At 38.4% G+C, this 13,202-nt stretch overlaps 1 protein-coding gene across 2 annotated transcripts in view; it reads left to right on the top strand.

Moving 5' to 3' along the window:
- USP32 (ubiquitin specific peptidase 32) overlaps positions 1-11,774 on the top strand; it is a 243,099-nt gene extending 231,325 nt beyond the window's left edge. For both annotated transcript variants that reach the window (XM_047832929.1, XM_047832928.1), the window contains exons 30-34: positions 3,709-3,900; positions 5,893-6,181; positions 7,871-8,295; positions 8,799-8,891; positions 9,505-11,774. In XM_047832929.1, coding sequence (XP_047688885.1) covers positions 3,709-3,900; positions 5,893-6,181; positions 7,871-8,295; positions 8,799-8,891; positions 9,505-9,678 — 1,173 coding nt within the window. In that variant the 3' untranslated portion in view covers positions 9,679-11,774. The remainder of the gene's footprint in view (positions 1-3,708; positions 3,901-5,892; positions 6,182-7,870; positions 8,296-8,798; positions 8,892-9,504) is intronic.
- Positions 11,775-13,202: the final 1,428 nt, after the last annotated feature.

Below are 13,202 nucleotides of genomic sequence, written 5' to 3'. Positions count from 1 at the left end.
TTTAGGATTGTTTGTTCTAGCTCTGTGAAGAATGCTGGTGCTTTTTTGATAGGGATTGCATTAAATATGTAGGTTGCTTTGGGTAGTATGGACATTTTAATAATAATTGTTTTTCTAATCCAGGAGCATGGATTATTTTTCCTTTTTTTGTGTGTGTGTCTTCTTTAATTTCTTTCATAAGCTTTCTGTAGTTTTCAGTGTATCGATTTTTGACAAAATATAGCATTCATTCTTGATAAAAACCCACAAGAAAGTAGGGATAGAAGTATCATACCTCAAGATCATAAAAGCCATATATGAAAGATTCACTGCTAATATCATCCTCAGTGGGGAAAGACTGAGAGCTTTCCCCCAAAGGTCAGGAACACGACAGGGATGTCCACTCTTGCCACTGTTATTCAACATAGTACTGGAAGTCTTAGCCTCAGCAATCAGACAACACAAAGGAATAAAAGACATCCAGATCGGCCATGAGAAAGTCAAACTTTCACTCTTTGCAGATGACATGATACTCTATTTGGAAAACCCCAAAGATTCCACCAAAAACAGCCAGAACTGATCCATGAATTCAGCAAAGTCTCAGGATGTAAAATCAATGCACAGAAATCGGTTGCATTCCTATGTTCCTATACACCAATAATGAAGCAACAGAAAGAGAAATCAAGGAATTGATCCCATTTACAATTGCACCAAAACCCATAAAATACCTAGGAATAAACCTAGCCAAAGAGGTATCATGGTTTTTTGTTTTTTGGGGTTTTTTTTTTTACATTTATTTATTTTTGAGAGACAGAAACAGAGTGTGAGCAGGGGAGGGGCAGAGAGAGAGGGAGACACAGAATCAGAAGCAGGCTGCAGGCTCCAAGCTGTCGGCACAGAACCCAATGCGGGTCTCGAACCCACAAACCGCGAGATCATGACCTGAGCTGAAGTCAGATGCTTAACTGACTGAGCCACCCAGGCACCCCTCATGGTTTTTTGTTTTTTGTTTTTTTAAGCAAAGTATAAAACTGCATATACTAAAAAATCTTTTCAATATTAAAAAATATATACTATTTAGGAAAAGGACAGAAGAAAAGCTGCCAATATTTTGACAATATTTGTCTTTGTATTAAGAATAAAAGTTTCCCTGCCTTTTTATATTTTTCCATGCTTTCCAAAATTTCTATGTAAATGCTTTATTTGGTAAACAGAAAAAAAGACCATTGCTCTTAGTCTTTTTATTTTTCACCTGTTTAGACTTCACATTCCTCAATAGATAATTGAACTAGATAGCTTCTTATACCTCCCTCTTTTTCTAATATTCTTTATCATGTAAGAAAGCTATGACTTTATTCCTTATGTTTTGTTTTTTTTAATTTTTAATTTTTTTAATTTTTTAATGTTTTTATTTATTTTTGAGACAGACACAGAGCATAAGCAGAGGAAGGGTAGAGAGAGAGAGGGAGACCCAGAATCCGAAGCAGGCTCCAGGCTCTGAGCTGTCGGCACAGAGCCTGACACAGGGCTCGAACTCACGAGCTGTGAGATCATGACATGAGCCGAAGTCAGACAGTCAACCAACTGAGCCACCCAGGCACCCCAGTTCCTTATGTTTTGTGTTAAGGAGAAGCTTTCAAGCAGAAGAAGGAGGAGGGTGCCAATGAGTGATTTAAACTATTTGAATAGTGGTAGAGGATCTGGGAATGGATCCCAAGAGGTAAAAAGGGAATCTTTGTCATTTAGGGAAATTTTATTGGTAAATAAAAATTATTGTCAGATGCATTTTTTTTGGTCAACCTTCCTCCCTTTCTCCATCTAGCCTGTGTGTTCCATAAGAAATATAGTCAATAAAGATCAACAGTATCTTTACCAGCTTACTGTAATTTGTGGTAGGCCATAAAGCATCCCTGATGGAAATAATAGGGATAATGTTTAACTGGCTATGAGAAAAGAATATTACTCTTTTTCTACTCTGATTCCAGCAACCATGATGCAACATATTTCCACTGACATTGAAGCATGTCAGTTTTTCCCTCAGATGACCAGCTCTAAGGATGATGAAAGTTAGTATCAGGAAAGAAGGCAGTGACCTAAAGTCAAGGTACATTTATCATTCTGAAATAGAGGACTTTCCTCTAAGTTCCTCTTTTTATATGAGGTCTTTAGAAGTGGACAGTGATGCAATGCTAAAACTGTTAATTGCATGATCAGCCCTAGCATTTGACAGCCTGTGACTTAGGTATCCTCTCATGTCAGGAAAAAGCCACACATGAAAACCTGTTGTAAACTGAATGTGCTGAGCCATGCCAGTTTGTCAGCCAGGCAGCTCAATGTTCTATCATGAGTTCAAAAAGGGAACAGAGTAAGAAGTTTGGTGATGGACCTGTGTGTGCCCTTTGCCCAGAAAGAGAGGCACTTATTGTTGGACTTAGTGAGTGTTGAGGCCCCGTGCTGGGGTGAAAAGATCTGTGTGTGAAGTCTTATGGTAGCATTCAAAGTCCTGGTGCTAGGCCTCACCCACTATGGTTCTCCATTGCTGTTAAGTGGCAACCAAGAACAGGAGAGGGAGAATTTTTCCTTTTCTGTTGCATTCTAGGTACATCCTCCTCTCCTTCCTGACCCCACACTACTTCCAACACACATGCACACTACCTCCTCTGCTCTCTCTCCTTTATTAGACTTATGTCCTTTTTACTCCAAAGTCTAGCATACTGGTCAATAGAACTAGAGAGATTTGGGCAGGTATTAGGGTCCTTCTCAAAATAGGCTTTTTTTGAGCCTGCTCTTGCTTTTATTCCCATCTCTTTGTTGCCACCTCAGATGAAAAGGCCCCATGAGGCACGAAACAGATGATACACATGGTATTCTGGTAACTCTGTTACATGACTTTACTATGCAAATGAGTTTTATCCCATGAGGTTTCATGCTCTGGTATGTTGCCTTCTCCTGGTGAGCTTTTCTGATACCCTTTCTTATTTAATCTATAACTGGCATCTGTGTTCCAGTGATGATATTATTTCTCCTAGCCTCTACAAAGCCTGCAGCGTATTGATAATGTTCTGTCTTTGTGGTTGAAAATAAATGGCCTAATCTCATCACCCCTGACTTGAGGGTGAGCTCACATATAAGCTGTTTTAGGATGTCAGAATTGTAAAAAAGAGGTGCAATAGCCACTAGTCACATGTGGCTATTGAACACTTACATGTGCCTGATTCAAATTAAGAAGTATTATAGTTCCAAAGACTTAGTAAAAAGGAATCTAAAATATGTCATCAATAATTCTTTTATTGATCACATGTTGAAATGATACTGTTTTGGATTTATATAAATATACATATATATGTGTGTATATATATATGTATATATGTCAAATACAAATATATATTTTTATATATATAAATAAAACATACCATTATAATTAAAAAGTTGTAAAATAGGCAGTTCCTTGTTTTTGTCATTTTGAAGAATTCAGAAAATTTTCAAGAAAAGCTATTATGGTCATATAAGTAGAAATTTGATCCAGGATGTTACTGATGTAATTCTGGAAGTAAATGTGGAAGTATGGTATTTGCTCAAAGACTCTAGTTTGGGTTATGTTTTCTTTTTCCTCATGTAGAGTAAAACGAGAGTGAGTCACCTAACATGATACATAGCCATGGGATCATTTTAAACTCCTTTCCTCCCTTACACCCCTTTTCCAGTTCCTCTTATTCCTTCCACTTCCAGGTTGTAGATGAGCATGAGAGTGTAGAACAGAGTCGGCGAGCACAAGCTGAGCCCATCAACCTGGACAGCTGCCTCCGTGCTTTCACCAGTGAGGAGGAACTAGGGGAAAATGAGATGTACTATTGTTCCAAGTGTAAGACCCACTGCTTGGCAACCAAGAAGCTGGATCTCTGGAGGCTTCCCCCTATCCTGGTATGTTTCAGCCCTGCCTCTGAGAGAGCAGGAGCCTAGCATAAAAGAAAGAAGCCATGAACTAATAGGAATTTTGTTACTTTTGAGAATAAAACCTTCCCTGTGGCAGTGCTTAAAACACTTGTGCTGTGCAAGGATTTTGTGTTGCACACAGGGATTAATTGTTCTACACGTGTTATTACCAGTTCTGCTCTGAAGGAGCATACAGGCTAGAAGGAGAGAGAAGTCATTAATTGGAGAGAGAGACCATTAATTGTAGTTCAGTGCAGTATGTGAGAAGTGCCACAAGTTCTGCATCTTGGTGAATTTGAACTTCAGGAGAAGGTGAAAGCACTTGTGGCTCTAGAGAGAGAATCTTTATGCTCGCCCTTTAGGCTCTTATGTAGAAGTACAGCTGAGCCTCAGTCTCCAGTCCCACTGTGCTTGGTCACATGGCCACAGCACAAGCACACAGGTGCACTTGGGCTTATGTGTTCTTTTACACGTGATTTACTACTTCTGCCTTTTTCCTTCATGGAATAGAAGATGCTTCTGTTGCTCATCAGGAGAGTTTGAAGTGACAGATCTTCCTGTTCATTTAAGAAAATTTTTTCTGTACAGGTAGAAGTATCATAGCAAATGTAACTGTAAGGCATTGATATGTTTAAAAGAATATTTTTTAATGTTTAGTTTTGAGAGCACGCAAGCGAGTGCAAGTGGGGAGGGCAGAGAGAGATGGAGACACAGAATCCGAAGCAGGCTCCAGGTTCTGAGCTGTCAGCACAGAGCCTGATGTGGGGGTCGAACTCATGGACTACAAGATCATGACCTGAGCCGAAGTCAGTCGCTTAACTGACTGAGCCACTCAGGTGCCTCAGGCATTGATATATTTTAACTAGACCTTGTGTGTACTTTTTTATTCATGTTTTTTTTTTTATTACTATGTGAGACTGTAAATGTAGGTTTTTCTTTACTTAGACCAGAAAGACTTCCCAGGAATGGATGCCTAGGAAATTAATAACATTGATTAGCTAGCTCCAGGGATGAGAACTCTGGGAAGAGACGAAAAGGTCAGGGCAGGCTTGGGATAGGTAGGTGGGAAGGGGGCAAGTTTATTTTTAATTGAGGTATAATTAGCATGAAATTAAATGCATAGATTTTAAATGTCAGTTTGGTGAGTTTTGATAATTATATATACTTGCATAATAGTCACATAGAACATAAGCAGTAAAGGCATTTATATAGAAACTATGTTTTTGATATCTTTAAAGAATAATGAAAAATAAATATTATGTTGAGAGCTTGGTGGACTGCTGTAGATCCATATACCAGTATGTCCCTTAGGAAGAGTTTCTCTTTATATAAATAGTAAATTGTTAGTATTTAGGATAGAGATAGCCACCCAAAGATCTGTGCCCACACTAGACTGTATTATAACACTGTATAAAGATTAGAGGAATTTGTTGCTCTTGGAAAAGAAAAAAGAAGGCAAAAAGGAGAAGGGAGATTCTTATTATGCTCTTTAGGACATTGAAACTCCCTGGTAGGAACCAAAGGATATGGTAAGAAATGAGAAGCCTCCTATTGGAGATTGGGTAAGTTTCATCTGTGAAAATTCCTCCATTTTGCTTCAAAATATTCAGTATAGTCTTCTGTCCTCATGAGTATATTTGTGGATGGATATTCTGTGATGTTAGAGAAAGGTAAAGGTCAGTCTGGGTGATAGGCCCAGGAAACAGAGGAAAACATGCAAAATACAGACACCCAGGATGTTGCAGAAATTTGGGAGAGAATTTTGGATATGCATAGACTATGAAATTAGGGAGATTATCATGTTAGCTATATATCTAAAGGCCAGTGGCCCCACTGATAACTCCATTAAATAATAAGATGCATTCTTTTTGAAAAAAATGTATATATTCTTGAACATGTATTAGACTTGAGGTTTTTTAAATGTAATTTTGTATCTTCAGAGCCCTTTAATGTAATTGTTTTCTACCTTTCCTTCTCCAGATTATTCACCTTAAACGATTTCAATTTGTAAATGGTCGATGGATAAAATCACAGAAAATTGTTAAATTTCCTCGTGAAAGTTTTGACCCTAGTGCTTTTTTGGTACCAAGAGACCCGGCTCTTTGTCAGTGTAAGCCACTCACACCCCAGGGGGATGACCTCTCTGAGCCCAGGGTTCTGCCAGGAGAGGTGAAGAAAGTGGATGCTCAGAATTCAACTGGGGAAGAGGATGTGTTCCTGAGCAAGAGCCCGTCTTCACTCAGTGCAAACATCATCAGTAGCCCTAAAGGTAGGGAAGCCTGAAGGGCCTCATGGAGCCCAGATGTCACCCTGAGAGGGGCTTTCCTGGGACCCCTGTAGGTTGCATGTTTCCCTGTCTTCCACTCTGGAGCACCAGTTTGGTGTGAGGTAGAAGGAACCTATCTTGAATCAGACCTGTCTAGATTTGAGTCACCTGTGTGACTTTTAGCAAGAGATACAGCCTCTCATTTGTAAAAGTTCATAGTGTCTGAGGATTTGCTGCATCAAGAGTGAAGCACTTTACGTAATGCCTGACATATATGGTGATCATGAATAATAGTTCTCATCCTTGTTCCCTTACGGCAGAGGTTCTCAAAGTATAGTCTGGGAACCTCTAGAGGGTCTCTGAGAGACCCTTTCAGGGGACCTGAAGGATTAGAAGTTCTTTCATAAAAATACTAAGACAGTATTCACCTTTCACTTTCATTCTCTAACAGATATGTAGTGGAGTCAGAGCCAACATGATATGTGATGATACTGTCAGTGAAATATGTGCTTATGTATTGTATTTTTTAAATTCCTCAGTTTTAATTTCTAATATGATTAATATTGATATATAACTTATATAAACAAAAGTTCTAAGGTCTTCAGCAATTTTTGAGTATATAGAGTATATATGGAAGTGAGTGAGGCTGTGACCAAAAACTTTGAGACCCACTACCTTACAGGATCGACAGAGGTAGAAATAGTAGAGAGTTCCCAATACTGTGCCTACCAATAGTAAGTACTTAATCATATTCTGTAATCCAATTTAACAAAGGAGAGTATGTATTTGTATTATGCCTTAGTCCAGTTGTTTGTTTTGAACTGAATCTGACCTAAATTATCTTTCTGCTATTTTATTTTTTATTTTATTTTATTTTATTATTTTATTTTATTCTATTTATTTTAAATCCAGTATAATTATTACAGTGTTATATTTGTCTCAGGTGTACAACTTTCTGTTGTTTTTATTTTATTTTTTTTATTTTTCATCTTTCTGTTGTTTTTTTAAATTTATTAAACAAAATTTTTTGTCAACGTTTCTTTTTGAGAGACAGAGAGAAAGGGGAAGGGCAGAGAGAGAGGGAGACACGGAATCCAAAGCAGGTTCTAGACTCTGAGCAGTCAGCACAGACCCTGACGCAAGACTCAAACTCACAAACTATGAGATCATGACCTGAGCCGAAGTCAGACGCTTAACCAGCTGAGCCACCCAGGCACCCGTTGTGTTTGTTTGTTTGTTTTTAATGTTTTCGTTTATTTTTGAGAGTAAGAGAGAGAATGAGGGAGGGGAAGAGAGGGGGTGTACAGAGGATTTGAAGTAGGCTCCGTGCTGACAACAGAGAGCTCAGTACAGGGTTTGAACCCACGAACAGTGAGATCATGATCTGAGCCAAAGTTGGATGCTCAACCAGTTGCTTGAGCCACCCAGGTGCCCCTCATCTTTCTGCTGTTTTTAAGTCCCTACATGGTACTTCACGTTTTTAGGACATTGCTGCCTGTAGGAGCTTGGCCTGAGGAAGACAAGAATATAACTTGTCACTGCATGATAGGAATAAAAAGTAGCTGGTCAGAACACCCCTGTATTTACCTTTATGTGTACACTTGTGAAGTTTACTTCAAAGTTAGCATTTGGTGGCTGGTTAAACTTGTGGCATTTGGATTTAAGAATCTTTTCCTTTTCTCCCTTTCATAGGTTCTCCGTCTTCGTCAAGAAAGAGTGGAACTAGCTGTCCCTCCAGCAAAAATAGCAGCCCTAACAGTAGCCCTAGGACTTTAGGGAGGAGCAAAGGGAGGCTCCGGCTACCCCAGATTGGTAGCAAAAATAAACTGTCAAGTAGTAAGGAGAACTTGGATGCCAGCAAAGAGAATGGAGGTGGGCAAGTTTGTGAGCTGGCTGATTCCTTGAGCCGGGGGCACATGATGGGGGGTAGCCAAACTGAACTGGTCACCCCCCAGGACCACGAAGTAGCTCTGGCCAATGGATTTCTTTATGAGCATGAGGCATGTGGCAATGGCTACAGCAATGGTCAGCTTGAAAACCACAGTGAAGAAGATAGCACTGATGACCAAAGAGAAGATGTTCGTGTTAAGCCTATTTATAATCTATATGCAATTTCGGTAAGTGGTTTGTTGTAAGTGGTTTTCAGAATGATCTGCACTTTTCAATGATTTGTTCACTCATCTCATTCATTCATTAATTCATTCATTCATCAGTCATTTTTTTCAGGACCTGCTTATTTGCTGGGCATTGAGCTTGGTGATAGACGAAGTTAGCAGTAGATATCTTGGCCTTTTGGATAGAATTCAAGATGCTCCCAGTGTATGCAGGGCATAGTAATGTAATCATTATAATTGGAGTCATGGGTTCAAGTCATGAAAAATTATGTACTCCTAAGAACTTTTTCTTTCTAAAATATAATTACAAGTGTAAAATGGTAAGATTTGGAGCTTTTAAATTTTGATTTTTCTTTTTGTTTTGTTCTTAGAAAAAGGTAAATGGTTCCAAAACATCTTTCTTAATCACCTAAGTGATTGGTATTTTCCCCATTGTGTCCTAGGACTGTGCCCTGACCAGACTACTGTTAACTACTAACATACGTCTACTTTCTTCTCTCTTACAGTGCCATTCAGGAATTCTGGGTGGGGGCCATTACGTCACTTATGCCAAAAACCCAAACAGCAAGTGGTACTGTTATAATGACAGCAGCTGTAAGGTAAATATTCCCCGTCTTTGAATAAAAGAAACAAATGTCAACAGATCTGAGGGACATTTGCTGAAATAATAGACTTTGTACTCAATAGGAAATATTTCTGTTAGTATATAGGTGTCTTCAGTATTAAAGGAACAAAAACGATGTGCAGGGGCACCTGGGTGGCTCAGTGAGTTAAGCATCCAACTTTAGCTCAGGTCATGATCTCATCGTTTGTGAGTTCAAGCCCTACATCGGGCTCTCTCGCAAAAATAAACATTAAAAAGTATTTTTTTAAATGATGTACAGAGCACAGAATGAAAACATGAATGGTGAAGAAAAAGAAGGTATTTGTTAATGAGAAAAAGTTCTTATCTTTTGAGCTGTTAGAATTTGATGGTTTTTTCTTTGCTTTTAGTCATTCTTTTGACTGTCTGTGGTCAGAATATTTTCCCCAAAACAAACATGGAAAATAATGGGGCTTAGTTTAGGACAGGTATCAGACAGCCAAAATGTTAAGCTGATTGGAATCAGTCTGGTTTAGTAATTAAAGAGGGTTGGTCCTCCCTTCCCTAGCAAGGATTTAGGGCCAGCATAGTAATGACTTTTTTATTAAAGGCTTTTCTTGCCTCTTCAGGAACTTCACCCTGATGAAATTGACACCGACTCTGCCTACATTCTTTTCTATGAGCAGCAGGGGATAGACTATGCACAATTTCTGCCAAAGATCGATGGCAAAAAGATGGCAGACACAAGCAGCATGGATGAAGACTTTGAGTCTGATTACAAAAAGTATTGTGTGTTACAGTAAAGCTACCACTCTGGCTGCTAGACAGGCTGGTGGTGAGGGAGATGACTCCCTGTAGCTGACATTTGGCAGAAGTTTCTCTGTGAAAGGCAAGCTAAATGTAGTTATTTTATCCTGTGACCCTGAAGCACAAAATAAAAATCCTAATTAAAATAGCAGTTAGCATAACAGTAGTAATACTTTGGTTTGGAAGTGTCTCACACAAGCTCTCTGGTAGAGAACTTTCAGGCGGAGCCCACCATTAGCCTGTAAACAAAAGGGTTTGGCACCAGCCACCTGGGACCAAATAAGAACTAAATTGTGCTTGTCCAGATATAAACAAATGTAGTGAGTGTAGAGTTTACCAATAATCATAACAAAATGCTAAGAATTTCCTTGGAGTCAAAGTAAAACAAAAAATTGTAGTGTTGTCTGGGGACGACATGATATGCTACCTCCTTTTTCCTAAAGTTTTATTCCATTTTATTGACAAGATGTGAGAAAGCAAGTTCAGAAGGCGTGCAAAGGATTCTTACGGCATGGACACACATTTTTCTATTTATTTTTTAAACCATTTTCCCACTATTTCTATGCCTTTCTTGCTTTTTGTTTCTGTTGTCGTGTTTGTGTTTGAGACACAACCAGCCATTCATGGCAGAGGCATGTATATAAGTGGTCAGTCTGAAAGGGAGAATCTCTTAAGAGCTGTGTGCCTTCTACCCAGGGCCTTGGTTGGAGACCCTGTAGGGGAAAAAAAATGTATCCTGGGAAATCCAGCTAAAAGAGCCCTCCAGATAGAGGCATCTTACCTTGAGGTTGCTTCAAGTGTCCTCAAAAATGTATCCCCCACCACTGCTGAGTGCAGTAGGATAGTTGCCAACATTTGCACCATCGTCACATGCCCATGTTGCACAAAGAGCTTCTCAGAGGGAAAGCGGCATCTAAGCTGGATGGTGTTTTACAACTAGTGGTTGGTTGTTCTTTGTTTCTTTGTTTTGCACTTTAGAAAAAGAGAGAATACATGCAAATGAATTTTTTAAAACTTGTTCATATTTGATGGCTGTAAGGGCTATAAATTAACTTGAATATGGGGTATTTTGCCCCCATATTAAATTTAAAAACAAAACACATCCCAAACACTGATAGTGTGTATTTTTAATTTAATTGGTGGGTTTAGGAAGTAAACTTTTGGTTTTTTTGCATGTCTGTTTTTTTTTAATTCTGGAGTTTGTCTTTTTTTTCTTTCTTTTTTTAATAATTTCACAGTAATGGTCATCAAAAGTTACGTTTCTTGCTTCATTTTTTCCTCTGATAATTCAAAACTGGAACAAAAGTATAAATGTTATTTATTTCAGGCAGCATTTTTTCCCCCTGTGTTGTTTTTAAATATATGTGAGGTGAACATTTCACTTTTATTTCAGTCTTTTTTTATTAATCTGAAACCTGGAAGTGATTCTCATTAATTGTCAGATTTCATTAACCTTCCCTCCTCATAGATAGTAGGTACCAATGTAATTAAGCATTTGTGTTCTGATATCTGAGGCCGGTTATTATTCAGTTCTTCTCAGAGCATTTGGAAAGGTTGCCTTAAATGGCTACGTAAGTTTAAACGCTATTCAGAAAAAGACTGTAATTACAAGTAGGAAGGAGTGGCCTAAATGATAAAATATTATAAAGTCAGACAAAATGCAGGCTTTGTAAGTTTCATGATTTCAGTTATATAAAAATCTGTCCATTTCTACCTGGACAAGTCCCATGAAAAAGTGGAAGATTTTAAATAATTTACTTACAGATGTTTTATTTAAGCAGGTAGCACAATCTACTAATGTTGTTTGATCTGTGTTTGTTATATTGGTTGTAATTAATTTTTTAATTCATGACTAGCAGAAAATTTATTAAATTAACTATTAACTACATTCACCTTGTAAATTACTGTATAAAACTTGTTGACAATGCACTGACTTTAGAAAGATGTTAATGTACATAAATAGAGTGTAAATAAAATAGTGTTGATGTACTGAAATATGAACTGTATAAAAAAGTATTGGTAATTGTATATGGAGTGTACCTGTTTATCTGTAACTATTATCCAAACAAATTAAATACTGTGGATGCATCTATGTGCTGGTTTTCCTCTATACAAGTAAAGAAAAAAGTCAAATTCTTCAGCCTTTTCTCTCTGTGACCCTATTTAATTCTCCTACTCGAATAATACGTACCTGACTTATAGAGTGGATGCTCCATCTCTGAGAGAATGGAAACTATTGAAGGTAGAACAAGATACCTGCAGTGGCCAGCTGAATTGATTTAAACTTTGCTCACATCCCTGTTAGGAAACTGTTTGGAAGGCATTGGGCAGTGTGGACAGGCGGGGGCTGCAGAGTTGGTGGTGAATGGAGAATTGATGTAGGAGGCCTTAATGATAGTTTTCTTGCAGATTAGGAGATGAGGTGAAGAGGAAGACTTCTCATTGAATAATTCCTTGAAATGATCCTGGGTTTCTAGGGGATGCTGAGAAACCAAGGATGTCCCTGGTTGTCTCTCTGGGAGCCCTCCAAGGAAGCAATTGGCAGTATTGAGAAGAGTTGAAGATTTAGAGCTGTGGGTTCTTCACCCTCAGTCCCTGTTTGTTTATCTTTAAAAATAGACTGCCTACCTCTCAGCCTTATCTTAAGTAAATGAAGTATATAAAAGCCTGGCACTTTCTTGGTAAGTGCTCATTGAATGTGAAATCCTACCCCCATGAGATTCAATCATGTTTTGTAAAAAGATTTGTTTTGTTTTTACTCTTGGTATACTAATGCTAAAAGAATTTAATAGCTCTTTGCTCACATTCTCAATAACAGGAATACACATTAAAAATGTATAGATGAAACATGTTGAATCAGCAGCAGTGGTAGCTTGTTTAAGGAGACAAACAGAAAAAGGATCCAGAAAGTCATCAACACTAAAACACAGTTCCTAAAGCGCCAGTCTGTGTCTCTGTTTCTAGTGTCTGAGTGGCCCTTTAAATTGAGAGAGGTCTTTGGGGCGCCTGGGTGGCTCAGTCGGTTAAGCGTCCAACTTCAGCTCAGGTCATGATCTCATGGTTCGTGAGTTCGAGCCCCGCGTCGGGCTCTGTGCTGACAGCTCAGAACCTGGAGCCTGCTTGCTTCAGATTCTGTGTCTCCCTCTCTCTCTGCCCCTCCCCTGTTCATGCTCTGTCCTTCTATGTCTCAAAAATAAATAAAACATTAAAATAAAATAAATAAATAAATAAATAAATAAATAAATAAATAAATTGAGAGAGGTCTTCAGCCTTCCAGTCTCTCTGACTGAAGGTAGCATTTCTACATAAAAATCCACCACATGGTGGCATTGCTCGCTGTGGGCTCCTTTCTCAAATGTAGACAATACTGAATTGAGGTGAACTGATGAATTGCCACATTTCCCCAACTATTTTAAAGGTTGTATATAAGATTTTACTAGGCCAGAGCCAGAATATTAGCTTAGGGAAAAGAGATTCCAGTTCCCTTGATGATGTATCTGCAGGTTCCTTAGTATTGACA

Source organism: Prionailurus viverrinus, chromosome E1 (genome assembly GCF_022837055.1).
Source record: "Prionailurus viverrinus isolate Anna chromosome E1, UM_Priviv_1.0, whole genome shotgun sequence".
Classification (NCBI taxonomy): domain Eukaryota; kingdom Metazoa; phylum Chordata; class Mammalia; order Carnivora; family Felidae; genus Prionailurus; species Prionailurus viverrinus.
This window is presented reverse-complemented; position numbering and strand designations above follow the sequence as displayed.